Source organism: Lagopus leucura, unplaced genomic scaffold (genome assembly GCF_019238085.1).
Source record: "Lagopus leucura isolate 7727_CA_CO unplaced genomic scaffold, USGS_WTPT01 Super-Scaffold_100018, whole genome shotgun sequence".
In the NCBI taxonomy this organism is placed as follows: domain Eukaryota; kingdom Metazoa; phylum Chordata; class Aves; order Galliformes; family Phasianidae; genus Lagopus; species Lagopus leucura.
Window position 1 is genome coordinate 12,472,646 of NW_024962272.1, and position 26,841 is coordinate 12,499,486.

Genomic DNA, 26,841 nt, shown 5'->3' on the forward strand with positions numbered 1-26,841 from the left:
AAAACTTCCAACAACTGAACAAATGTTAAATGTAAATTTTATTTTTGTGCAGAGCTTTCTGAATTGCAAATAGAAAGCAACTTAGTGGAAGCTGAATGAGAGTGGTGATTGGCAGCATCTAATGTTAGCTCTTTAAAGCCAAATGTTTATCACATCTTCCAAAATTTGCACGTGTATTTCAACACGCTGGAGAAGTTAAGAAGGAAACTGTACCCTGAGGGTGAATGTGCAAAGATTTATTTTGCCTGATAAGAAACTTAATTACCTTCTTGGGAGCACTCAATATGGCAGCCATGTTTTGGTATTTTCAAGTAGAACTTTTGCACAAAAATAAGTCTTAGATGATCAGTAGGTTTAACTTCAGTGGTTCTTTTGTTGCAGTTGATTAGGTAGGTCATATTTTAATAAGGGTACACTTTCTGGATAATGACTGTGAAATTATGAGAAGGCAGCAACCTCAAGTGTGGAGTTTATTTTATTCTCTAAATATAACCAGTGATGGTTACCAAGAGCAGTAATACGAGTTCACAGTTCATATACATTCCTTCAGAAACTTATCGCAGACATAGTGTGTGTGGCAATTGTGAAATGTCACTGTGAGCTACAAATAACTGTTAAATATTTCATTAGAAAAGAATGACCTTCTGTTTTCTGTGATGTGAACCTCAAACTCCTCCAGAGTTTGCATTCACACCTGAACTTCTAAGTATAGCTCTACCAATGACACTGCATCCCAGATACACTCTCTTAATTAATATAATCAGTATGTTTACTATATTAAGGCAATACTTAACGGCCTGAGATCATAGCACCATTTTGATAAGTCATACCCAGAATAATAATATTACCTCCTCTGAAAAGTCTACTGCATAAATATATGTTGGTAATTAATACAACCTGAGGCATTTGACTATAAGTAAAATAATGCAAAGGTGAAGAGAGTTTTTTTTACATTAAATTTTGGTCAGTATAATGTGAAGTTCTGGGAAAAAAAAAGGATCAGATCTGTGAACTCCTTGAGTCATATGTCTTCGAATTCAGTGACAGCAAAATTATTTCCAACTTTGCGTATAGACATTGTTTCATATTTGGTGCTGTGGGGTAATGGGGAAAATAAAATATCTAGATTGCCTTGGAAAATAGTTATTTAATTTTTTTTTTAAATCTCATCAAATATTCCCCAAAATTTGAATGCATGTTTTGCATTCATAAAAGGCAGTTCTTCATTCTTCTGTTGCCTCATGGACATGCAATACTGTCACCTCAGACACCTTATCATTAAAAATCTCTCCACTCTTCCTTAGGAAGTAATTTAGGAAAAAAACCCAAAAACTGAAAAACTAATCACCCAGTAGCTGGATCGATCAGACTGGCATTCAGTAGTATTTTTGATTTAGCCTTATACGTGAAAGAGGGAAAAAGAGTTCTATTAAGATTGGACAAAAGTATGCGAATAGGCACCACTCCTTTATATCCTGCAGAAAAAAATCTTTATATATGGGATAAAATTTTCATCCCGTTTGGGTTCATGGAAGGCATTTGCATCATACTGAATACTTTGTTTTATACATCATACATTTTAGTGCTTGTTTATCCTATTTTTTTTTCACGGGCCTCATCTGTCCCATACTTGCACTGTGTCCTTGGTGAATAATTCTGTGCTTACGGAGCTTGAAAATGGTTGGAGTGTGGGACTGACAGTATCTAATCTCTTCAGAAGGAGATGTGGCATGAGAGGTTGTTGTCTGAACTGCAGTGCATAAGAGCTGGCTGTACCTGGAAGCTCTGTGCTGAGCAACCACAGAGTGCCATAGAGCCAACGTGCCTCCCCTTGCCTTCTTCCTGTAACTACAGGAAGAGCAGAAAAGAATCTAGTTTGTGTGATAAGGAGCCTCATGCCTCTGCAGGCTTCCAGTCCATTGGCTATTCTAATAACCTCTTAGCAAGATGTACAGAAGAGCTGTAAAAAGAGGTAAAAATAACTTCTCTTTTGCTTTTCTCTTCATGTTGTCTATCTCAGATGAGAGGGCAGCTTGAAATATGTTCATTTCACTCAGTTACCTTTCCAAACTGTAGTAGCAGAAAAAGACAAAAAGCAAATCAGTTCACTTGTTCACCACCACTAATAAAACCAGAGTATTTTGTTTGCGTTTGTTCTGGATTCTAGCTGGAGTTGAGTTGTACCATATAAGGGAGTTTTTCTTATATTTGTGTTGCTTCTTTTCACTTGTCTTCTAGAACCTGGAGAGATAGCAGTTTCTGATGATTGATTTCAGGAGCTGTATTAATTTAGGGTTCATCTGCAGTCTATGCAAGAGCAGATTTAAAATATGATTAGCATGAAAAAATACACTGGTCTGTGAATGGTGTGCTAGACTTCCAGATATCACTGAAAAATTCATCAGGGTAGCTGGTGAAACCTAGATATCTCTTTTTTTCTCTGTGTGTGTACATTTTAAGCACCTTTTTATATGGAGTCTGTTGAGAACAGCTTTGTGTGGAGCTTTTGGTTGCTTCGGTCTGGAGGTGAGGCTTTTAGGCTTTTGCAAGATGCTGCAGTATGAATGTTGAATGGTTCAGTTAATTTCTTAAATGTATTCATTAGGATTTGTGGGTTACTCTTATAAAACACCTTGGATTGCTTGCCTGCTGGAGGATGTGAAAGTTCTTACAGTGGGAATTCTCTGCAGTCTGCCAGGATGTCTCTATCTCATTTTTTGTGTATGTCTGACTCCATCTAACCAGCTTATGAAACTGAAAAATAATGAAAGGGAACTAAAGTAAAGAGGGCAGGAGAAGGCTTGTGATCTCCCTGGGAGAATTAATGGAAGAATTATTCTAGTCCTGTTTTTTATTCTACTCCTCCTGTTGAAAAAATGGCAGTAAATAAACAGCTAGTTGCAAAATAACCAACTTAATGTTTTGCAAATGTTAATATAGCATGGATGTAAGCATGGAGGAAACTGATGTAAGATAGGTCAGTGGATAAAGTTTGAAACAGCATAATTAAAAGGATGAAAACATTTTTACTAATTTGATCCATAGTAAATTGTAGCATGGGATGCCTGTATTCCAGCAAGAGGACAATATACATAGCACTTCTTTTACTTGCTAGATGCACTGGAAGTGGATGGCTGCAGACCAGAGTGTTACTGCAACTGTTTTATTGTTATGATAGACAGTTTCTGAACATTTTACCAAAGACAGAAAGGAGGAAAAACCCACCTCTCACTAAAGCTGCCCCTTTTCTCATAAGAAAGTAACAAATAGAATCTGACAGAAGTAGAGGGAAACATATGTGTGCTTAATCCCACTGGGGCTAGAGGGTTTTTTGAATGTCTGTATGGAGCTTCTGTCTGTGTTTTGAGACTTGTGCAGCAGTGCAAAGGAAGGGCACAAACAGAGTCTGAAATTCCCATCACACTTAGCCTGTGCTAGCTGTCTTCTCATGTCTGTGAGCTTGAAGGTCACACTTTGAATGACGTTTCTTCTTCCTTGATCTCTTTCTGAACTGCCTACCATGTCCTAAATGGAACTGCTGTCCGTGAATGATTTGCCCCTGTTGTGATCTTTATAGTCTGTTCAGCTCAGGGTACAGAAATTTAGCTTTCTTTGACCAGACATCAAGTGGGTTGATTCAGAGAATAAAGCAGTATTCCTTCAGGGACAAACAACCCCGAAATAGTACCTTTCCTTCAAGACCTTGCTAGCTGCTTGTTATGACTTCTGTGTGTAGCTTGGAATATCAGTCGGAATGCCACGCATTTTCACCAAGCTGATTAAAATTTGGGAAGAAACACTTAGATTTTGCCTAACAAGGTCAAAACTGAATTTTACCCTACTTCAGGATAGCTTCATCTCTCAAGTGATTTTAGTATCTTTTGTTCTAGCCCACAAAGTTCCTCGAAAACTTCTTTCTTAAAAGATACTGGTTATCCCAATACAAGCACATTCATAATGACAGATTTCCTTTTCTTCTTCTGTGTATCATTTATTGTATTGCTTTGGCTTGTAAACTTCCGCTATATTTTGAGCATTGGTATGAAAGACAGTGTAGGAAAAGGCAGAGTGAAACTCATCTTCAGATGTAGCAGATTTCTCAACTGTCTTACAATATTGTAATTTAGGTAAAAAGCTCAGAACAGTGGTATGTAGCGTCCTTACTGAGTAATATTTTCATTCTGCACTTGTGATAACCACTTCTGACAGAATGTCTCAATAACACTTTCAAGTCTTGAATCCTCATTTGCCCAGTTGTATTTATGTAGAAGAGACAGGTTAGAAAAAAGATGGAAAGAGAACAATCCAGCCCAGTTTCTAGAGCTCTACTTTGATATCAGTTGAGGCTTACAGTAATAAGCCCTAAAACAAGGCTTAATCAAGTTAGTAGCAAAACCGAAGAGTCGGACCTAAGGGTGTAAACTGCAGAGAGCTGACCTACATTCAGCCTATGTCCATGCCGCATTACTTTACAGAGCCTAGAGTTTCTCTTCTAGTTTCTTAAGTGCAATGCCTGAACACTTACATGCTTTTTTATGAACTTTTGTCCATACACAGATCATACTTTTTTTTTTGTTTGTTTGTTTGTTTGTTTGTTTTAAGAACGCGCTATTTGTGAGAACAAATAGTGGTCTTGCCCTTAATGAGTTTTAGAAAGAAAGGAGGCTGCATGTTAAAAATACGAAGGTGAGTGCAATGGGAAGAAGGAGAGAATGTGGGTAATAATAATTGTTTATCTGTAACTAGAGTGAGAGCAAGTACAAAAATAGGTTGAAGGAAGATGAAGAAAGAGAAGGAACAAAAAATAGCAGAGTCAGCTTTTTTATTTTTATTTTTATTATTTTTTATTTTTTATTTTTTTATTTTTGAAGTGGCCCCAGTTCTCCAATGCTTTAAGTACCATCTACTACAAAACCAGGGACAAATGCTGAGACTAGATGATGCTAGGAAATTAGGTGCTAAAAAACAACAGTTGTAAAACAACACAGGTGGGAACATGAATAATAGGTAAATAGAAGGTACTCGTTCTATTTAGGTAGAAATTATATCCTTTGTATCTCAGTCTCCAGCTAGCAAACTGGTTAGTTTGGAAGGGGCTTCTGGCAGATACTGTTTGAGCAATTGTTCTGTCGCTCCCGCAGTCTGGTCTGCTTCATGTTGACACTCAGCACAGCTGGCATTGACAGTCACTCTGAGTAGTGCCTGGTCCAACACCTTTATCTCAAAGCAGAGTGAGCGATGGCAGGGTGCTCTGAGCTGTGTACAGCCAGGATTGGAGATCTTAAAAAGTATGGAGACTTCACAGCATCCCTGGGCAAACTGTACCAGTGTTCAATTACCCTTACAGTATACTTTTTTCCCTTGTGTTTAAAGTAGAATGTATATTACTTACAGTAAAATGACATCTTTTTCATGAGAATTATGTGATTCAGGTATGTGAATTTCAGCTGACTAACACCACTGGGGATTACAAGTATATGTTGCCTAGGACTTTGCTCCACTGCTTTTACAATACCTGGGAGATTTTATGTGAGTTTGTGAGTTTCCACATGTTTGCCTTCCTCAGCTTTCAAACGTTGATGTAAGATTCCTGCTATGGTCAAACTCATTAATTTTTGTTTCAGACTCTATCTTAATAGAACTCTTTTTTTTTCTTTTTTCCTGAAGTTGGGAATCCCTGCGCTTGTCCTGAATAGTAGATAATGTTCTAATTACCTGGTTCATAATGATGTGTTTTTAAATGCCTGTCTGTACTAGCTACTTACGAATTCTGTTAGCAGATGCTGAGTGCAGTTGGTGTGCCTTTTTTGTTTCATTCCTGTAAAAGCTTTTGGTATTGTGTTTCACACCACAGGGAAAGATTCACCATGAGCTCAGAGACTGTTTTGCACAGCACACTGTGCTTTGGCTCTCTCTACAGCTGCTATTGTTCTGCTTCCTCAGTGGAGCTATGTCCTTTAAATTAGCATGGATGAAGTTAGGAAAAAATCAGTCTCATTTAAGTATCTCCCAGGTAAATGTGTGTCTAGAAGAGCCACAGCAGCAAAAGCTGCTCAGAAAATGCATACGATTTTTCAAGTTTTCTTATAATTATTTGAATTTTCCCCAGGCTGGGCAAACTACTTGTTCTTTCTCGTCTGATCTAGCAAGAAAACACAAGAGTAACTTTTTATCAATAGCTTTCCTTAATGCATCTGATAGTGCTTTGGGCTTATTTGTATATTCTCATAGCACTATACTCTTCAAAAATAAATATTTGGAAAAAGCATAAAAAAAAGATTTTTCTTTTTGCAAGATTCATAACAGTTCATTTTCAGAGTGAACACAAAATGCTGTAAAAACATTGTAGCAATGCTGTTGCTGCTTAGGAAGAGACTGAGTAGTATAAAATCCAAGAGAAAAATACAGACGAAAGGTAACCAAGCTAATTCAATATCTAGCAAAAAGAACACTATTTTTGTTTCAGTTCTGGGCAGAAGTTCAAATAAGATTGTTTTATTTGAATGAATGGGTTCTTTTCATATCTCTTTTTCAATGCACATATGCCCACCCACCAACATAAACCCATACATGTTTGTCATTTCCAAGGATATCTACAGGCTTGGAGCAGCTTTGTGTATTAGTTCTTGACACAGCCTTAGCACTGCAACCTGTGAATTCTTCAAGGTATTTTCTTTATGGGTAGCTGAACACACATTCTCCAACTGACTCATAGTTGTTGGCAGTTCTCTTACAGAAGATATGGTACCTCCCTTGTGCTTCCTCACTTGTGTGACGTAAGTATGCCTCCCTGCTTCAGGCACTGTTTTAACCTTTTACATTTATTTATTTCTGAGACTGTGGCTATATTCAGTCATCAGCATGGATGATGTTCCACTCTAAGGATCAGAAAAATACATAATGCCTTTTCTCTCCATAAATGAGTAGAAATGGTATTGCCTGTTTTTGTGTAGATTTCTAGGCTGCTCCCAAAGCCATAAATAAAAGTCAGAATTGCCTTTTTAAACAGGAGTGTCTCATAGAATCGGGATTAGAAGGAACCTCTGGAGATCACCTAGTCCAACCCCTTGATAAAGCAGGTTCCCTGCAGTAATTTGCACAAGAAAATATCCAGGCAAGTTCTGTATACTTTGAGGAGTCTCCACAGCCTCTCTGAGAAGCCTGTTTCAGTGCTCTGTCACCCTGACAGTAAAGAAGTTTTTTCTTATGTTCATGAAGAATGTCCTGCATTCCATTTTGTGTCCATTGCCACTTGTCCTGTCACTGAGCACATCCAGCAGTCTAGCCCTATCCTCTTGAAACCCACCCTATAAACACTGGTAAGGTTCCCCCTTCAGTCTTCTCAAGACTGAACAGTCCCAGCTTTCTCAACCGTTCTTGATAAGGGGAATGCTCCATCCTCCTCATCTTCTTTGTGGTCCTCCACTGGACTCTCTCCAGCAGTTCTCTGACTTTCTTGAACTGGGCAGCCCACAGTATGACACAGTACTCCAGATGTGGCCTCACCGTGGCAGAGCAGAGGAGGGAGATCACCTCCCTTGCCCTGCTGGCCATGCTCTTTCTAATGCACCTCAGGATACCACTGGCCTTCTTGGCCACAAGCGGACACTGCTGCCAACCTGTTGTCCACCAGGATGCTCAGGACCTTCTTTGCAGAGTTCCTTTCCAGCAAGTCTGCCCTTAACCTGTATTGGTGCATATGGTTATTCCCTTCCCTCGTAGCACTTGCTCTTGTTGAACCTCCTAAGATTCCTCTATGCCCAGTCCTCCAGTCTTTACAGGTCTCACCTTCTTGTGTGTCAGCCACTCCTCCCAGCTTCGCATCATCAGCAAACTTGCTGAGGGTGTGTTCTATACCTTTATCCAACACACTGATGAAGATATTGAACAAGATTGCAGCCAGGAACACTGCTGTATACAGCCTCCTACTAGACTCTGTGCTGCTGATCACAATCCTCTGAGCTCTACCAGTAAGGCAGTTCTCTGTCCACCTCGCTTTCCACTCATATATTCCACACTTCCTAAGCTTACCTACAATGATGTTATGGAAGACAGCATCAAAGTCTTTGTTGGAGTCAAGGTACATAACATCCATTGCCCTGCCCTCATCTATCCAGCCACTTGTGGCATTGTAGAAGGCTGGCTGATTGGTTAAGCATGATTTCCTGTTGGCAAATCCATGTTGACTAATCCCAATAACTTTTCTTTTACTTTCTGGGAGATGACATCCAGAATAAGTTGTTCCATCACCATCCCAGGGACAGAGGTGAGGCTGACTGAGTTGTAGTTTCTCAGGTCTTGCTTTTTGTCCTTCCTGAAGACCACAGTGACATTGGCTTTCCTTCAGTCCTGAAGAACCTCTCTCATTCCCCATGTTCTTTCAGAGATGATTGAGAATGGCTTGGCAGTCACTTCTGCTAGCTCCCTCAACATTTGTGGGTGCATCCCATTGGAGACCATGTGCATCAAGTTTGCCTAGACAACCTCTGGCCAGATACTCCTCCACCAAGGGAAAGTCTTCCTTTCCCCAGACTCTTATTTCCTTAGGGACCATGTTAGCAGTAAAGACTGAAGCAAAAAAGGCATTCAGTAACTCTTTGTCCTCAGTGTCCTCCACTACCAAAACAGCTTTCTTATTCAGCAGTGGATGCATATTTTCCCTAGTCATCCTTCCTTGTAGATTCACCTAAAGAAGCCTTTCTTGTTGTCCTTGACTTCCCTCACCAGATGTAATTCTAAGTGGGTCTTAGCCTTCCTTATTGCATTCCTGCATGCTCTAACAATGTTCCTGTATTCTTTCCAAGTGGATAGACCCTTTTCTCACCTTCCCTAAACTTTCTACTTCTATTTGAGTTTTTCTATAAAATCCTTGCTAATCCATGCTGGTCTCCTGCCACCTTTGCCTAATTTCTTACTCTTAGTGCTGCACTGATCTTGAATTCAGAGGAATTGGTACTTGAATGCTGACCAACTCTCTTCAGCTCCCTTATCTTCTGATCTTCTAACACACGGTATTTGTCCAAATGGATCCTTAATGAAGTCAAAGTTGGCTCTCATGACGTCCAGGGCTGCAATCCTGCTTATTGCCTTGTTTCTTTCACACAAGATCCTGAACTCCACTGTCTCACTGTCACTGCATCCAAGGCTGCTCCCAACCGTCACATTCCCAACCTGTCCTCATAGTTTGTAAGATCTAGGCCCTCTTCTCATTGGCTCCTCCACCACGTACATCATTAAATTATCTTCCATTCCATCTTCTATTGCAGGAACATCTTGGTCTGTGTGTGTGCCCAGTGATGTTGCTTCTGCAGCAAATATTAGAGTGATTGAAATCCTCCATGGGAACCAGTGTCTGTGACTGTGAAGCTACTTTCAGCGGTCTATAGAATGCCTCATCAACTTTCTTTTCCTGATGAGGTGGTCCGTAATAAGCACCCACAGTGATGTCACCCATATTAGTCTGCCCCTCTGTTCACACCCATAGAGCAACTCCACTGCCTCGACTTTCTGGCCTGTCTTTCCTAAAAAGGTACATAGACATTCATGATGGCATTGCAGTGACAAATCATTAGTTCTTCCTGTTTGTTTCCTGTGCTGTGTGTGTACAGGTACTTCAGAGAAGAAAATTGAGCAGAGGATGCAGCTTTCCCTAGAGGGATGCAAGAGGACCTCCTTAGCTTATATACCCTTAGGGTAGCTCGCCTTCTGACTTATTTCATGAGAGGCAGCTGAATAATATTTTTCACTGTTCTGGTTGTCCTGGCTTATTCTTTACTCAGATGCAATAGGTACAATTGCATTTTGGACCCTGCTCATTAATCACTGTGTTTAAAGCCTTCTGTGGTAGGTTGGCCAGCCTGCTGCCAAAAATTATCTTGCCTCTTCTAGACAGTGGAACCCATCCCTCACCAAGAGGTTGTAATCTTCATAAAAATTCTTACTGTCATAAAAACTAAAACCTTTGTATCAGCACCAGCCACATAGCCAGGAGTTAATATGCATTAGATATCACTTCTTGGCTATCCTCTTTTCTTCAGAATGTAAAACTGAAGAGAAGGTAGCTTGTGCATCTGTACTATTCTCTTGGGCTCCCAGGGCTTGATAGTCTTCCTCGATTCTTCCCATGTTTGGACATGCATTGTCATTCATGTCCACAAGAAAGGCCAACAGTGGATAGTAGACTGTTCTTTTGACAAGCTCTGGCAACATCTTGGCAATGTCCTGGATCTTGGCACCTGGGAGAGAGTCTCTTGAGACTCTCTGTCAGGTTGGCAGAGGGGAGCCTCATTGCCTTTTAACAGGGATCCATCCACTGCAAGCACTTGTTCTTTCTATGTATGGTATCCACTATGGACTGGCAGTACAGTTTCTTCTTGTGGATCTTGGTCATGAATGTCACAAGTGGCTATAGCTGTTAAAGCTTTTTATCTGTTTACCATTTTGTATACCATTTTGTTTTGTTATGTTTGATTTTTGGAGCTTTCTAAAGAATTGTGGGGGGAGGAAGGGAAGAGAAGAGGGGTAGAGGGTTGCTGGAATAGTGTCCTTTATCCTGAAGTGAAATGGACAAAAATAGCAGTTCAGGAACTATTACTAGTCCCAGATTCTAGATGTGTTTTATTCTTAGTTTTAAAGGTTAATGCCACAGTTACTCAGCTTCCCAATATAGCTGAACACCCTGAACACACTCATCTGAATTCTGAGTGGAATAATGCAGACATTTAAGAAATTATTTTTACAAAGTTCTTCTGATGCTCATGACAAGTTACAGAACATTTCACTTACTCCTGACAGTTTGGCCAGATAGTGTGACTTTGGTCCCCCTGCTACTGCCAGCCCCTCCTTTTCTTCTCTGAATGTTAGCTGTTCCTGAAAAGTCAGAACTGAGATTTTTCTGTCAGATTCATTGTGTTTTTTAATCACATCAACCTCATGGAGTAACAGGAAGGATGGGTCCTAGCATCTGTAGTGCAGGGAGGCTTCTGCCACCAGAGGAGTTACTCCAACATCAGCCTTGTGAGGAAACCTCATGCCATTAAAGTTGTCTCCAGCCTCATCATGGAGGCTGCACGACACTTTCAAGTCGAAGTTTTAACTTTGGTTCTGGACAGAAGAAATGGTAAACAGTGAAAGCAGAGAAACACTCTTTCAAAATCAGTGAGATACAAGAGCCTATCATTTCACCTGGGAGCACCCAGAAAAATGAGCTGGTGAACACAATTGAAACCAATGATGCCCAAAGTCTTCCAAGAACATTTTGTGGTTTAGTTTCTGTATATTTGTGCAGTTTCAAGAAGTTACATTGCAGTGATTTTCATCAATAGGCAGCAGCAGGAATGCTCCTCACAGAAATACTTGTTTCAAATTTGATACCTGAACCAAAATTTCTTAACTTCCTTAAATTTATTTGGAAAGGACCTTGGTAATGAACCCCCTGCATTCTCTGCACTGTTATCTGTCCTTTTCCCATGACTATAAACAGCCTGTCCTCAGCTGGCTCTGATACGGCTCTTTTGTAGAACGTCTCTCACACTGTAGCTACTCAAGAGTCAAATTGAAACAGGCAGCCAACTTTTGTGTTTGTGAGTATGCAGTAAAGATTTCCGATCAGTGTCATTCTCTTAGAGTATTCCTGTGAGCTTTCAGAGCCCTCAGTCATCTTGCAGGCCAGTAGATATTCTGTACTACTATGTTTCCCTCTTTTTGTGCTTCTGAGTGCTAGCTTCCTGGCTAGGCAAGTAACATAACTCTTTCTCTTGATGTCTGAATCTTGTGCTTTGCAGCTGCTCTTGCTCTGGAGTCTGCCTGCACACTTCAGGCAAACTCCTGCCATCAGAAAAATTCATGCAACCTGCTAGTGATATGGTAAATCCCAGGCAAATGGCACAGAGGCTCTGAGTGATACAGCTGTTAAGCACAAAGACATTACCTCTGGCACATGACAGCTTTGGGCTGCAAAGGTATTCTGGATAAATGTGACTGTGCACTTGCATTGTGCTTCTGTGATCCCTTAGGCAGACATTTCTGGCTCCTGCCAGAGGCAGGGAAAGAGTGGTTTATTTGGTTGCGTTGATGTGGCTGTTCTGGCATTCTTGCATCTATCATACACAGGCAGGTTGGCAAGGAAAGAAACTTTCCTTCTCTCTGTTTCTTAGGTGTTCTGTTGCTCTTGTGAAGAAGAGTGTAAAATAAGTACACCTTGCTTTATTTTAGCAAAGCTGTGGTTTGGAATTGCTTATACTTGATTTAGTGTAAAATCTCCCTGTAATTCACCAGATGATTTAGCATGAGTGCAGAGGAAATGTTTTTCGTTTCAGTCCTTGAGAAAGCAGCCTATACATGGATGTTAAACATGATGCATGCCACAGTACATGTGGACGTGCAGAAGCTGAAAGTATCCATCCAGTAGCATATTTCAGGCCCAATGATGCAGAATGTGTATTGTGAGGAGCTGGTAGTCTGAAAAGTAGAGTTGGACTGTCTTATTCTACCTTCCTGTACCTTTTTCATCTAGCAGCAATCCAGAACATGCTGGTGTTTTGTGGCAGCTCTGGGGTCTCACAGCCTTACTCTCTGGCACCAAAGGGAGAGGAATTCCAACCATATTTGCAGTCATTTATGCAACTGGCTATGACCCATCTGTGTACTTTGAAAAATGCTCATGCCATAGTGCTTTCATTATTCATCACAATGACATTGCCTAGCATCTAAATACTTAGATACTGCAGTGGTGGTAAGTTTTGCAAATCTTGATTTGCTCCCAGAATCCAGGACAAAAATTCTGTCTTGTATAAATACAGACCATTCTATTTAACTATGCCAAGTGTATTTAACTATGCTAAATACAAGCTGTGCTTCTTCAAACAGGTGTTTTTATTGCACAAAGCATAAGTCTGAGCACTATTATCACTGACCACGACAAGAAAAATGAAGTTTATGTGCTCTATTGCATACCCCAGCTGGGCTTGGAACAGTACACACTTTGCCACTGAAATCCCCTATTTTTTGCACGTTACATTTAATCTTGTTATTTGCCTTTTAACTACAAGGCAGAGAGCTTCAGGGAGTTTTCTAGGTTTCCAGCTGTCCTAACCTTCAAGTATACTTAAACTTTAACTAGATATTTCCAAGTCAGCTAGTTAGATATCCTGTGTTTTTCCAGTTCATTCAATTGCAGCTTAGTACTGTTAACCTTTCTTCTCTGCTACAGTCCTGGAAAGGTATTCAGGACAGTGAGCTATGTTATGGAAATATTTCATTTAATCAGTTCAGAATTTCAGTTGAACAACTTGATCACTGGTTTGTCTTCTTTTCAGGGGGAAAAAAAAAAAAAAAGAAAAACCTCAGTTACAGTGGAGAGTTCAGAATTCAGTGTTTATTACAGCTACCTAGTCAAAGAGCTGTCTTGTTAATGTTCAAAACTGAAGTCCTGTCCTTGTTCAGTAAAGAGGGGGAAGTGGAAATGGGCTGCACAGAATGCATGTTTGAGATCTAAAGATGTTGGTATGCTGATGGCATCCTTCATTTAAAAAAAGGGTCAGTGAGCTTGACTTTTTTTTACACAATGACCCCTTTATACTAGTCCGCCAGTAATGGAGTGTAGATGGGAATCAGACTCATTTTTGTTGATGGGGGTGGGTATTTCTTTAGGAAGAGAAGTGCAGCAGGCAGAGTTCTTGTGGTTGGTTATGTCAGCTTCTCTGAACATCTAGGAAAGTATCTTTATAGTGACATGGGAAACTAAATTCTCTGTGAGAATAGGTGGAACTTAATCTTGGACTTTAGCTCCTCAGTTAACCTTGGCACTGTAACACTGGGCACTGGATGAGGGAGGCACATTAGAGTGATTCTTAAATAGCTTTTTAAGCCAGGGATGAAATACCAATGTTTTGCTGGAACATTGCTTCTGCAGCAGAACTCACAAAGGAGATAACAGGAAGAAGCCTCAGCTAATAAGGTCTCTCCTGAACTTTCCCTGGACAGGATGCAGACCAGGGCAACTCTCCTGGGTGAACCTTATCTACAAAATGTTTATGGAGAAGTGGAACTGAAATTTTAGAGGGCACCCTTAGCTGCAGTATAGATAAACCTGTCAGCACTGCCAAAACATAAATGGTATAGCAAAAGATACTGTGCTGATGCCAGTGAGAAAACTTAATGTGTTTAATGGTAGTTATGAACACAGGCAGTAGACCAAATCCTTTTCATACGGACAGAGGTGTTCATGAACAACCATGCTCATGTCCTTGTTCATATTCATGTTTATATGTGCCAGACATTCTTGGTTTGGTGTATAAGCTGTCAGCAGTCTGCAAATAATTACCTCCCCAAATGTGGCTGAAAGTAGTTTTCTGCTTCCTTATCAGAACTTTTTGGTGTTTCAATATTTTTATGTGTGCAGTATACTCATAGTTTAGTCACTTAAACAAAAAATAAAAATAAAAAAAATCCACATGCAAGTATGTCAATTTTTGAAATACTTCATGGCTTTATTGGCTATGATTCACATCTTAAAATACAGTTATACATCTGACACATTTCTGCTTTTTCACTTAATTAAAAAAGGCTGCTAATCATGAAAAACATGTTTAAAATGTTAAAGATGGAAACACACGCGAAGTGAGTTGAAATTAATTTTGCATGGGTTTGCGTGATTCCTGCAGCCAAATTAAACAGATTTGTTTTTCCTTTTCTATAAAATAATGTTTTGTAGTTCTCTGTGTAGATTTTAGTCTGTCTTCAGCAGAACTAAATGTCATTGGGGATTCCTTGTACTAACATCACCTTGACCATTAGTTTGTGAAAATAATTTCATTTTCTTCTTTATGAGAGTTACTGTAAGGAATTCAATAATCGTTTTGCAAAGAAGTACAGTATGTGGAAGATTGGATTGGAAAATCAGGTCTAAACCACAGTTCATGCAAAACTAGCACAGAAAGTGAATGATATGTTAGTTAGGGCTAGTAGGAAATGCTGCCAAAAGTCGGGACTACATGAAGTAATGTCCTCAGGATGATCATTGCCAGAGGACTAGTAGACCAACAATAATACCAGGTGAACCTGTGCTGCTCACAAGATTGGATGTGAACACTTCAAAGAAGAATGCAGTAAGTGGGCAGTGGATAGGCTTCCTTGGAGTATTTCGAGGAATATGGTGATGTTCAGTGTGTGCAACTAAAATTATGACTGAAGCAGAAAAATAAGACCTCTTCCACCCACAGTGTGAAAGTAATTGTATGCATAGAAGTACTTGATTAGCCTTCTTAAATCAGAACAGCAGACTGTGTTGTGATGACGGGTGCTGCATAGCTTGGCCAACAGTGAGAGCAAACTTGTTTGTTCTAGCCTGGTTTCTACATCCTATTGCTTTTTGAGCATGGAAACACCACTGGTGGAAACAGGAACTCCAGGTTGGTGCAGGATAAGCACTGTGAATGACTTTACAGGTAGGGCGCTTGTGGCATGAATGAAAGAGGATAATTTTGCTTCTGGTCTGCCAACTGCCAAATTCTTGCTAAATTTACTGCAATGATTTTAGTAAGACTATTGGTCACACTGCAATTATTTTAGTAAGACTATTGGTTTCTAGTTTTGTTATAATGTAGGTTTTCCCACTTTCTTTTGTAGCCTGTCACTGTAATCCACAGCTCATCTTTCGCTCCTACTTAATTAAATGTCCTTTTTATTCCCCGACTTGCTAGCTCTTTACTGATAATCCTTTAACTCTTTTTTGGTAGTTTTTTCACTAGCATAAGGAAATGTAAATTTCCATGGTGAGCACAACTGTTGTGTTTCAGAATGTAGAGCAGAAGGTATAATCTCTCTTTGACTGCAATTTTGCAATTCAAAATTTTTAATGGCCTATATATTTATAGTAAGATTATGGTTACCATTTTATTTTACAACACTAATATCAGTATTACTTACTGCAGTGGGTTTTGCTGTCCTGTTTGTATACAAGTCACCTTGTATTAACTTTAATACTGCTAGTAGTTATTCTTGAACTTTAGCAGTGCTACTGTTTTGTCCTTGAAAAAGAGGGTAATGGAAGTATCAGTTTCTGAAGGAGTGGTTTTTAAGGAAGATCTTTTTTCTGATCTTTAGAAAGTGGAAGTGCTGGTAATTAAATAGGCTGCTGAAATGGAAACTAGAAGACTCTTTAAAAATAACCCATTCCTTACATCCATGAGCTTACTGTCTTTGGCATCACTGAGCACTCTTCTGTGCATATACAGACTGTGCATATTGACTCTTCTGTGCGTATATATGGACTTCTGCCAGTGTGTTGCCATGTGGCAGTGAAAAAAGAAGTTGTTGCATTTGTTCCTTCATGCAGTGGATGGTAAATAAAAAAAGTCATTTCATTCTTGCACCTTGTTGGTGTACATATGTCTGTTGACCAGCATCTTTACAAGAGTATGCCTACAGTCAGTGGTCATTTGGCTGCTTGATAGTTTTCTTCATGTTCTCTTGCACTGATCACATTTTAAAAAAAATCTCGGCTTGATGTTTATCCGGCCTCCTAACATGGTTGCTTTATTAAATAAAAGCTTTTTGAAATCAGAAGAGCAGTTCTGTAATCTTAATAACAAAAGCTATTACTTCTCTGAAGAATAACTAATAATTAATAATAATATTTGGAGAGTGATTTGCAGTAGGATTGTTAGATGAGCCAAGATGGAAAGAGCAAGCTTTCTCTGTGTTGTAGCAAATAGCACAGTAACTAGATATATCCATTTGAAAGCTGTTTGAAATAACTTGTAGGAATGGAAACTTTACAAGAAAAATGAAAAAAATCATTGAGGAGGAAAACTCAGTCAGAATGAAGATGTAGTGAAATGTAAGATAAATTTGGAGAAAATTATCGTACACCTTCCAACATCTCATCTAATTGTTGGCTTTCTTCTTCCAGTTTTTCTCTTCTAAATTGCTTTAGTGCTTAAACAACATAAAGAGGCAGTTTCTTGGTATTTTCCTGCCATGTAAATTACCACTTTTCATCATCCCTTTCTGTGAAGAAGAAAAAACACATTTCTTTTTAGAGATGGATGGTTATTCTTCACAGACAGTGTGCTCAAATGCCTTTCAACCCTAGGAAAGATCCAGAGACTGAAAAATCCTGTTCTGCGTCAGTGGGTACTTTGAAAGCCTAAGTGGAGGCATGGACAATCAATGGCATTTTTTGCTTGCTTACAGTAATAAACATAATGTATATAAACACAGACCTATATGTGTGCATATGAAAATATATATAACATGTTATATATCTCGCATAGTCTAGAATTTAGAAAAAGGGACATCTTTTCAGTTGTTGCCTAAATGTAGATCATGTTGTCTAAAATTAATTTGAAGTTTCTTTTAATGAATAGTTTGTAAATGCTGTTTTTGAGGAACCATGAAGAAAGATCCACTTGGACATGTGAAAAATTGGAATTGGGAGCATGCAGTGGGAGTTCATTAATGATTCAGGATGGTTGGTTTCAGTTTTCCCTCAGTCCTTTCACAAGGCAAAATCCAATCAATACTTTCCTTTCAAGGTCACAACTGCTGCTCAGTCTCTGTCCTTCTTATAACCCTTTCCCAACCATATGAGTGTTCTGGAGGATTTAATTACTAGTTTAATCGAGGTTGTCATCAATAACTCTTAGCATCATCAGGCTCGGACATAAAGCCATGTTATTACAGGAGAAGGTTCAGCTCTTATCCAAGTACAGGGGAGCTGTGCTGATGAATAGCTTCAGATCACACTGTTTGGCAGTCATGAAAGGAGCTTTTTCCCTCCCATCCCATCCCCAGTAATTCTATGTTGTGTTATGGACGGGAAAGTATGTTCAGCTGTGAAGGAATGGTATTCAATTTCAGATATTTGACTTTGCAGGGTTTGTAAAATTGAGTTGAATTTGAGAAAATAGTTCCTCTTTGTGTGAAGGACATTTTCATTGTATGGGTTATGATCCGTCGTATTGTATTTTGGAAGCTTGTTTTCTGGAAAAGCACAAAAAAAGGTGGATTTTTTTAAAAAAGTATAGTTCATTATTTTAAAAATTCCTTTTATTATAAAAGGAATAGTTCATTATTTTTTTCCTTCTTTGGAAATGGTTTCAGTGTAGATTAAATAAACTTTTTGTATTCTCAATAACTAACTTCACTTCCTATAGTGATATTCTAAATCCTAAGAAAAGTCCGAGATTCAGTATTTTAATGGCAGGAAAGGCCACAATGATCCTCTGATGAGGATGAAAACTTCTATCATGGTAAAATAGCATGTCACCCACATAATCATAAGCAGTCACCCACAAATACAGAAGAATATCTTAATTATACTTTTGTTTGGAATCTCATTAGAGTATTCTCTCAGCCAAGCACTTGCTTTCTGAATAAAATACAGATCTGATACTTTTTCAAGAGGTGAGAAGTCCTGTCACTGTATGCTTAAATTTTCACATATACATCAAATTCCTAAATATTATTTATTTACTTTTAAAAATATAAATTCTGTAGTTTCAAAGTGATATTTAAGATCTGTTCACTTGATTAGAAAGACTAAAAAAGTCCAGTGTAATTTTTATGTTGGCTGAAAAATAGCAAATAAAATTTGTGGCGTTATCTCTTCATTCTCCTGGTTTTTAGGAAAATCTGAAAACAGGTTAAAGGTCTACAGTCAAGAGAGTTATAATAATATTTTCATAATCAGCCTCCTGAAGGTCAGATGTATTGTAGAACACAAAGAACACAATTAATGATGCTTGTTGAACACAATGGATCCAGATTTACAGAGGATTGTAGTCCCTAACCCGTCAAAGAATGCCTGCAGTTCCCTTTACCCTTTTTACTGATGTAGTATTGTAGTATTTAATGTGGTTCAAATCAGTTTTATATATACTCTATTGATTTCATAACACGCTGGTAGTAGAAAATGTACTTATATTGCTTTTTTTTTTTTTTTTTTTTTTTTTTTTGGTGAAGGACCAGTACTTTAAAATTAAAATAATTTCCAAGGAGAAAGCTGTTTGGAGACATGTGAAGTATGTTGCAAGATATTTGTGTGTATATATATGGATAGATAGATAGATAGATAGATAGATAGATAGATATAGATAGATAAAAATGTATAACGACCCAAATTTTCAAGCAAAATGCAGATTGTTAAAATTGCCATGTGGCTGGTGATTGCTTTTATTTGTTTTTTGTTTTTATACATTTGTCCCTACATTGAATTCATAACATTTCTAAATCTACTGGCCATAGATCATTGCCTTTGCACATGGAAGTCATAGTTTCATGTTTCAAAGAGCGCTTAGAACCAATATCTAAAAACTTGGTTTAATTTGGGAGTTTTTGTTTGTATTCACTGTGATGATTCTTGCTGAGCTACCACAGATTGGAAGAGGAGCAGAACGTTACATCGCCTCCTGCATTACAGGAGCAGCAAAAGAATACTAGGCCTTTGTCACAACAGATGGCAGCTGGGAGAAACTTCAGGCAGTGCAAGTTGGTTAGAGGTTAATTTCAGTACTGGGAGTGAAGAGCAGTGCCAGGTACCTAACAAGCTGTTTTCCTAGTAGGTCTTCTAAGGATTCATTAATGTAGTGAATTACTGACATGGCTATTAATGAACTGAATTTTGGTCTATATATGATCCTCAACAAAAGCAAACATCCTAGCAGAAAACTATAAACAAAAATGTGCTCCATGAAGTATGACTAAGGATTGGCCCTTGATTTCAGAAGGAGCTATCAATACATTAAGTTAGAAGGATGACCATTAGGTCTAGGGATTCCTTTCCTCTACTCTGCTCTTGTGAGACCCCACCCAGATACAGCATTCAGTTCTGTGAATATTTTAAAGCCATGCAGTTTTCTATAGTTCTGAAATAGATGTACAAGCTGTGTTTAGTAGAATCAAGTGAATAAAATATGTAAGTTAATAGTGGCAGCTCTTCCTCATGGTATAGATCATTAACTGAAAAATGTGAATGGAGAAGAATCTGGAAATGTCACAGTGGACTTTCTCTCCTGCAGAGCAGGATGGAAAATAATGCAATTGGTGAAGAAAAGTAAATATCAAAAGAGTAGAATTGGCAGTTGCAAACTGAGCCCTGAAAATTGCATTAATGGTAATGCGTTCCATTCCAGTTCATGGTGAAGTAAAAGGAGTTGGTCTGGTAGATCAAATATGGCTTTCATTGCAAGACTGCGACATTGAAGGTGAGATGATAAAGCTATTCAGACTCCTAACCTATAAAGAATGAAGACTATATTATTTCTACATATACCTGTTGAATTTACAGATTTTTTTCTTAGAACAGGTGTAATTATAAAATAACGTGGTTGCTTAGAGGATTTTTTTTTCCAGGATACATATGTCCTATATGTATATATTCAATTCATACAATTTTAATGTAAAAATGTTAATAAGTGAAAATTTTGAATAATTACTGTTATATCTGTATATATACATATCAATTTGGGAAGTTCTATTTCTTTAATTGTCATGACTTTGAACAGGCCTTGAAAAAGATTTTATTCCATTGAAATATTTTGGACTAAATGGACTATACCAGAGCATGAGAATATAACTTGCTGTCTTGTTTCATTCATTAGAAGTATATTGTGAAGCAGGACTTGGTAAGAATTAATTTGGTGTAAGCAAACCCAGCAGTATATCTGTGGAAAAGTCCCAAGTAATCATGTTTAGACTAGTGTCTTTAGATGAGTAGAGTTTTTTTGTTTTTTTTGTTTGTTTTTGAGTTTGCTAATATTTTCAATTATCATCTTCTTTTCCATTCCAGACAAGAATAAAATTACAAGAGCTCTCAAGTACCTGTTAATATATTTTTCAGAGAGAATGTAGAAAAATTATTTTCTATTCCATCTCTATTGATTCATGGCACTAAGTCTAAATAATTAGAACAGGCCAAATATCAGGCTTTTGTGTCCTACATTAACAAAATTGTTACAATTATTTTGAGAATTATTTAAGCAGTTACAGTACTAGCATGCATTTCATATTAACTGACTCATCCTCTCCACTTCATTGTATGTCAGATAATCAGAAATAATTCAGTTCTGTATTATCTGTTAAGTAATCTTGCCGGGGAGAAAATACAGTGTGTGGTTTGCATGTACTGTATCATTTCACCACGTCTGGAGCAATGCATATCAGCGTTGGAGGGCATCATAGAGAAAGGGAGTAAGCATATTTTCTTTGGCCCTGAAGGAAAGCCATAAGTCATGCCCATATATTTAAAAATCTTTTCTCCCTCATCCCTCAAACAAAATGGCCTCATCCATGCTCTGTATTGTGAATAATTCTTGACCAGTGCTGTCCTTGGAACCATACTGAACATTGTGTGGGAGAGTGTTGTTTGTCTTAGGTCAAAAGGGTGCTCTAATTAAATATAGATGAAATAATTGTAGCTGAAAAATAAGATATACTCTTGCCAAAGCGTGGGCTTTGGCCTTTCCTTTTTCACTGACACAGATGTAGCCCGAGCCTCTTTGTTTTTCAAGTCTTTAGCATGATTACTCTGTCTTAGTGGAGTCAACTGAGTTCTACCCTGCAAAATTTATAACAGAGATACCTTTGGGAGCACATTTCTTTGGTTGGATAGCAGGACAGGATATTGATCCAGATGTACGAGGGAAAGGCTCTTACCAGAGCCTGGAAAGTTAGGTTTATTGTGCATCTGAAGAAGCAGACAAATAGGATCAAGAGAGGATCTGGAGTGTGTACAGCATACTGCGTGTCAGATGCGGATAGGAAAACCAGTACCTGCTGTAGGAACAGAGCTTCAAAAAAGAGAACAGTCTTATTCACTGACTTGATAATTAGCCTCTCCTAGCAGTTAAGGCAATAAGCCACTAAATAGTATCCATTATATACTCACATCTAATTTATATCATGTTAATTCAGTTTATAATTACATTTAGTAATTATATCATTTAGTAGAAGTGTTTACTTTTGCCAGTACAAAAGTGGCTGAGTCTTCAGATGGGGACATACAATTAGCCTATTAAATGTAGTACATATTTAGTTCTGTCAAAAAGGTGCCATATAAGGTACTATTCTTATATACAAAGAGTGGGAATGTACCTTTTTCCTCAAGACAAACCTGCAGTACCATTCTCTTCCTCTGTTCCTTGCTGCATCCTGTAAAAAGTGCTTCTTTGAAGGGAAGGTCCATTTTGTGCTCACATAAAGTGGAGAACAGAAGAAAGCAAATCAAGGATAAATGTAAAGTGCATATTGTTTTTGGCTCAAAGAGCTTCAGGAGATTCAGACTGCTTTATTTAGTTCTGAGTTGAGCAGTTATTCTCCATCCTCTGTATTTCGGTAGAATCACTGCGACATTCATAGATAGACAGTGTCTTCAGTGTGATTCTGACTTAGCAAAGCATCTGGACAGACAGAAAAGTTCCTATAGCCTTAGGAAAGGGGCAAGACCTTGGTTTATATACTTCTGCCTACCTGAGAAATGTGTGCCAAATATTGGGGTGGCCTTCCTTGGCTACAAATTCAGATCATGATGTTCGTGAGGAATCATTCTGTGTGTATTTTTTCTCTACCCTCAAATCACAAGTGATGCTTGGAGGATCACAGTGTGCATAAGGTTCAGTAAAAGGGAATTGTAAATTTGTCTGTTCTTTAACCTGTGACATTAGAATTTGTGAGGGTATCTGGGGACCTGTATCTTAACCTAACAGGAGAGGAATACTTGAATCAAAGCTGTATCAGTGATGCAGTGATCTCTTGTCATATGGCCTGAAGGTCTACAAAAATGAAGGACGAAAAGATGCACAGAAATATTGTAGTAGTGCTTATGTAGCAAAACTGTGACTGGGATAGCTGAAATTTGCTTCTTAGTTGTTTTCTCTCAGCCCATTATCCTCTTCATTGGCCATGCTACTTCTCAACAGCATTTATTCGACACGGATCAGGTTTTATAAGGAAAATTATTAGTTGCCATGTGGAGGTAGTTGAATGGCGGTGACTGTAAGGGCAGATCATTGAAATTAATGGAGTAAAAGAATGAGAACTGTTTTACTTGATGTGGTCAGTGATCAGCGTATGCATCTTCTAAGAATAATTCAGACTTCATGGTCTTAAGATAAAATGTCATAGGAAGGAAGCTGGAGCTGAAAAATTGTTCATTAACAACTATGAGACCTATAATAATCAAAGGTATTGGAATTATTTATTGTAAGGCAAAAGTAAGCAAACTAATGCAACTGAATATGTATAATATAGTTCAATAACTCTTACTATAATAGAATGAGCAACATTTTTTCCTTTATTTCCATATATATAGCCTGACTTGCCAATTTGAGTCAAAAGGAGAGGTATTGACAATGTGGACTATCTGTTTATTCTTGGAATTATGCAAACTAATATGTTGGTAGAGTTGGCTTCAGTATTCAAGTAGAGTTAGGCAGAAAGGTTTCTGAGTTGAAAGTGATTCTGTTTTTCAAAGGGGTGAGACATAATTGTTCTGTGTCCTTCATGCGCTCTGATCCTCCTTTTAGTGCCTGTAAACTGACACTTGTCAAAAGTGCATCTGTGTGGCAGCATTTCTGCATTTTACGTGCATACCAATGAGCGTATGAAACAGAAATGCTACAGATGTCATAAGGTAAACAGCCTTTTTTCTTAACAGCTTTGACTTTTCAAGTACTTGCAGAAAGCTTTAAGAAAGGAGTCCTTGATGTATTGATTGATCTCTCAGGCATGCATACAAATGAAGTATAAAATAACCTGCAGACATCTATATTTTAAAATGTATGTGCAGATAGTTAATTGTTATGCCCTTTCCTGCAAAGTGGGTTTCTATTAACATGCATTTTCTGTGGTTTTATGGAAAGCTTCTGTTTCTGCAATTTTTGAGTTTGAACAGTTGCTTATTTATACTCTTTCTTTTTACTTTGATCTGCACCTGAATTAGAAGCTGAATAAAATAAATGCACTGAGTAGCTCTAAGCACTGGTGTTTGAGCCTCAGGTTTTAATATCCTTGACTGTCACTAATCAATAGCAAGCAAAGCAACTACAGCATCGGGAACGGTTCTGCAAAAAGAAACGTCTATTGGATATTTTGCTGGAAGACATGATGATAATGATTGTCTTTGAGAAAGATGCAGTGTTTTCTTCTGAAAAGTGCAAATGTTTCATTTTATACTGGCTGCTTGGAAAATAAGCATGTCTTCCAACACATCGTTTAAAGAAACAAAATAAAAACTTCAGACAAGTTAAAAACAGATTAAAATATTAACTGATCCTCATTGGCAGTATTGGGGACTGTCATCCCCATATATTTTTGGGTGACTGGGACAAGTTTTATTATCTGTTGGTCCTATCTAATTTTACACTGAGAATAGCTCTACAGGGTCTTTTACTAAAGACCCTATTTTACCTATTACTAGGTAAAGTAAAAACTAAAGACCCTTTTACCTATTTTATGTATAATTATGTTGACACCCTGTTTCATTTTATGAACTTGTAGATCAATGTAACAAGCCATCAAGTAGACTGAATGCTGCCTGAAACACAAATGTTAATGGCTCCCCTTGTATTAAGCCCATTTTGAAATCTCACACAGGTGGTAGCATCCACAAAATGGCAAGCTATGTATCCTTATCAGTGGAGCATAAATTTAAACATTAGAGAAAAGCTACTGATAGTGGAAAGCAAATCTTTTTATAACACTGCAGTGTTTTGAAGAGATACAAAGGAGAGCAAAGCCTCTTAAGTTTTTGTAAATAGTTTTTACTATTTATACTGAGTTAATATGATGCTGCATAGCATGCTGTGTTCTTATTTTTTTGTAAACAGAGTGAGTATGAGAATCAAGACTCTTAATCTTGATGTACAAGTTTATAGGGTAGTCTGCTTAATCTCTTCTGGTCCTAGTTTTTTAATTACTAAGTAAAATTAGTCACTGGAAGATTTGATCTGGAAAGAAAGACTAAATTGAAATTGAGATCAACATTTTTCTGGGAATTCGTGGCCTCTAATGAGTTAGAGTATATTCAAATTTGTATGTTTAGCTCTTAGATTTCAATTTATTTTTTTCTATCCATACTTTTATCTGTAAGTGAAAAGAATAATCACAAAATCATAGAATCATAGAGTGCCCTAGGTTGAAAAGGACCACAATGATCATCTACTTTCAACCCCCCTGCTATGTGCAGGATCACCAACCACTGTGGCTGCTGAGAGCCACATCCAGCCTGGCCTTGAATGCCTCCAGGGATGGGGCATCCACAACCTCCTTGGGCAACCTGTTGCAGTGCTACACTACCCTCTGTGTGAAAAATCATAGTTATATCATCAGATTTCTCAATATTGTAAATGAAAAGTGCTATCATGTATCTCACAGTGTAAAATACTTGTTCAGAAATAAAGAAAAAATTATGTTAAATGTTTATGTTACAGTTGTGCTCTGAAACACAAGGCATTATTGAGCCTGTTGAGTGCAAATTCTAGAAGGAAAAGTATGGATTAGTTCAAACATCTTTTATCTTCTGCTACTGTATAGGCATTGCTCTAATGAAACAAGACATTATTCTTCTTTGTGCAATATACATGCTGCAGAAACTTCTCCAGGAGCCTTTCTTTTCTTTCCAGTAAAAATGAGACGACATTTTGTCCTCATTTTGCCACCGCATTAGCCAGCACTGGTCTTTGAAACATTGACTCAAATCCAAGAAGAAAATGAAACTAGGAATGAATTATTTCATTCAATTTTTTACTTGAAATCAGAAACCAACAAATTTGATAAGAATAACTTTTTAGGTAATCCAACTGCATCTCTTTACTTTTTTCCCTCCACTCAGCAGTTTTAGTTTTCTCCATATAAATTACTGTTCATTTAAAAAGACCACAGATACATGTCTTGTTATGCTTGATTGCCTCTAACTTATGAGAAACAAAAGTATACATTTGATTAGTTGTTTTAAAATACTGTTTGGACAGAAGCCCTAAGTAATGTTCTGCTTAGGATAAACTACTTGTACTCGGAGAAGAGAGAAGGCTTATTAAAATTTAGGAACTTTCAGTTGAACAACACTTGTTTAGCTTGTACTTCCCCTTCCACACCTGAGTTTACATGCAGAATCTCTGAATTTATACAACTACAAATATTTAGAGACATATTTGGCAAAGTGGGATATGACTGTATGAAACTTAGTTCTGAATGCAGTTAAGTTGTCATTGCAGGAAACTTCTGTTTACCATGGCAGAATTGAGATCAAGTTTGTAACAACCAAAGAAACTTGCCTGCAGACCTCCATCTCATCAGAATGTATTTCTTCATATTTTTTTAGACAACAAGTGTCTCAGACAACTAAAATTTTGTATTTCTTTCTTTGTGAAAATGTTTAGAAGATCGCGTCATAACATTTTCCTTCCTGTGAGATGGAATGCGATAGTGAATTTTTGGGACAGCTAGAAAGGTCAGACTGGACCTGACTTTGGGCAACTAGATTTAGCTGTGTATGTTCATTGCAGGGCAGCTGGACTAGATGACATTTATAGGTCCCTTCCAACTCTAAGGATTCTATGATTAAATTGAGCCAATTGATGTGCTATCTCAGTAACAGTAGTGTTCCCAAATACAGGGTTGAAATGTGTTAGATGTTATGATGCCAGAATGATGCTCTTAACTACTCAAATCTATATTGTGTGCTGGTTAAAAGAAGGAAAAAAAAAATCCTCTCTGAATGTAAAGAATGAAGTCTATGATTTTTTTTTTTTTTTTCAGAATGAATTCAGTATGTAAAAATATATGTTTTTGTCTATCCTTCCTTCCTTCCTTCCTTCCTTCCTTCCTTCCTTCCTTCCTTCC

General features: G+C 37.9%; 1 protein-coding gene across 4 annotated transcripts in view; it reads left to right on the forward strand.

Moving 5' to 3' along the window:
- NTRK2 (neurotrophic receptor tyrosine kinase 2) overlaps positions 1-26,841 on the forward strand; it is a 200,580-nt gene that overhangs the window by 59,295 nt on the left and 114,444 nt on the right. For 2 of the 4 annotated variants that reach the window (XM_042877533.1, XM_042877534.1), the window contains exon 12: positions 20,136-20,207. The exons of the other annotated variants lie outside the window; for them this stretch is intronic. In XM_042877533.1, coding sequence (XP_042733467.1) covers positions 20,136-20,207 — 72 coding nt within the window. The remainder of the gene's footprint in view (positions 1-20,135; positions 20,208-26,841) is intronic. 4 annotated transcript variants of the gene reach the window in all.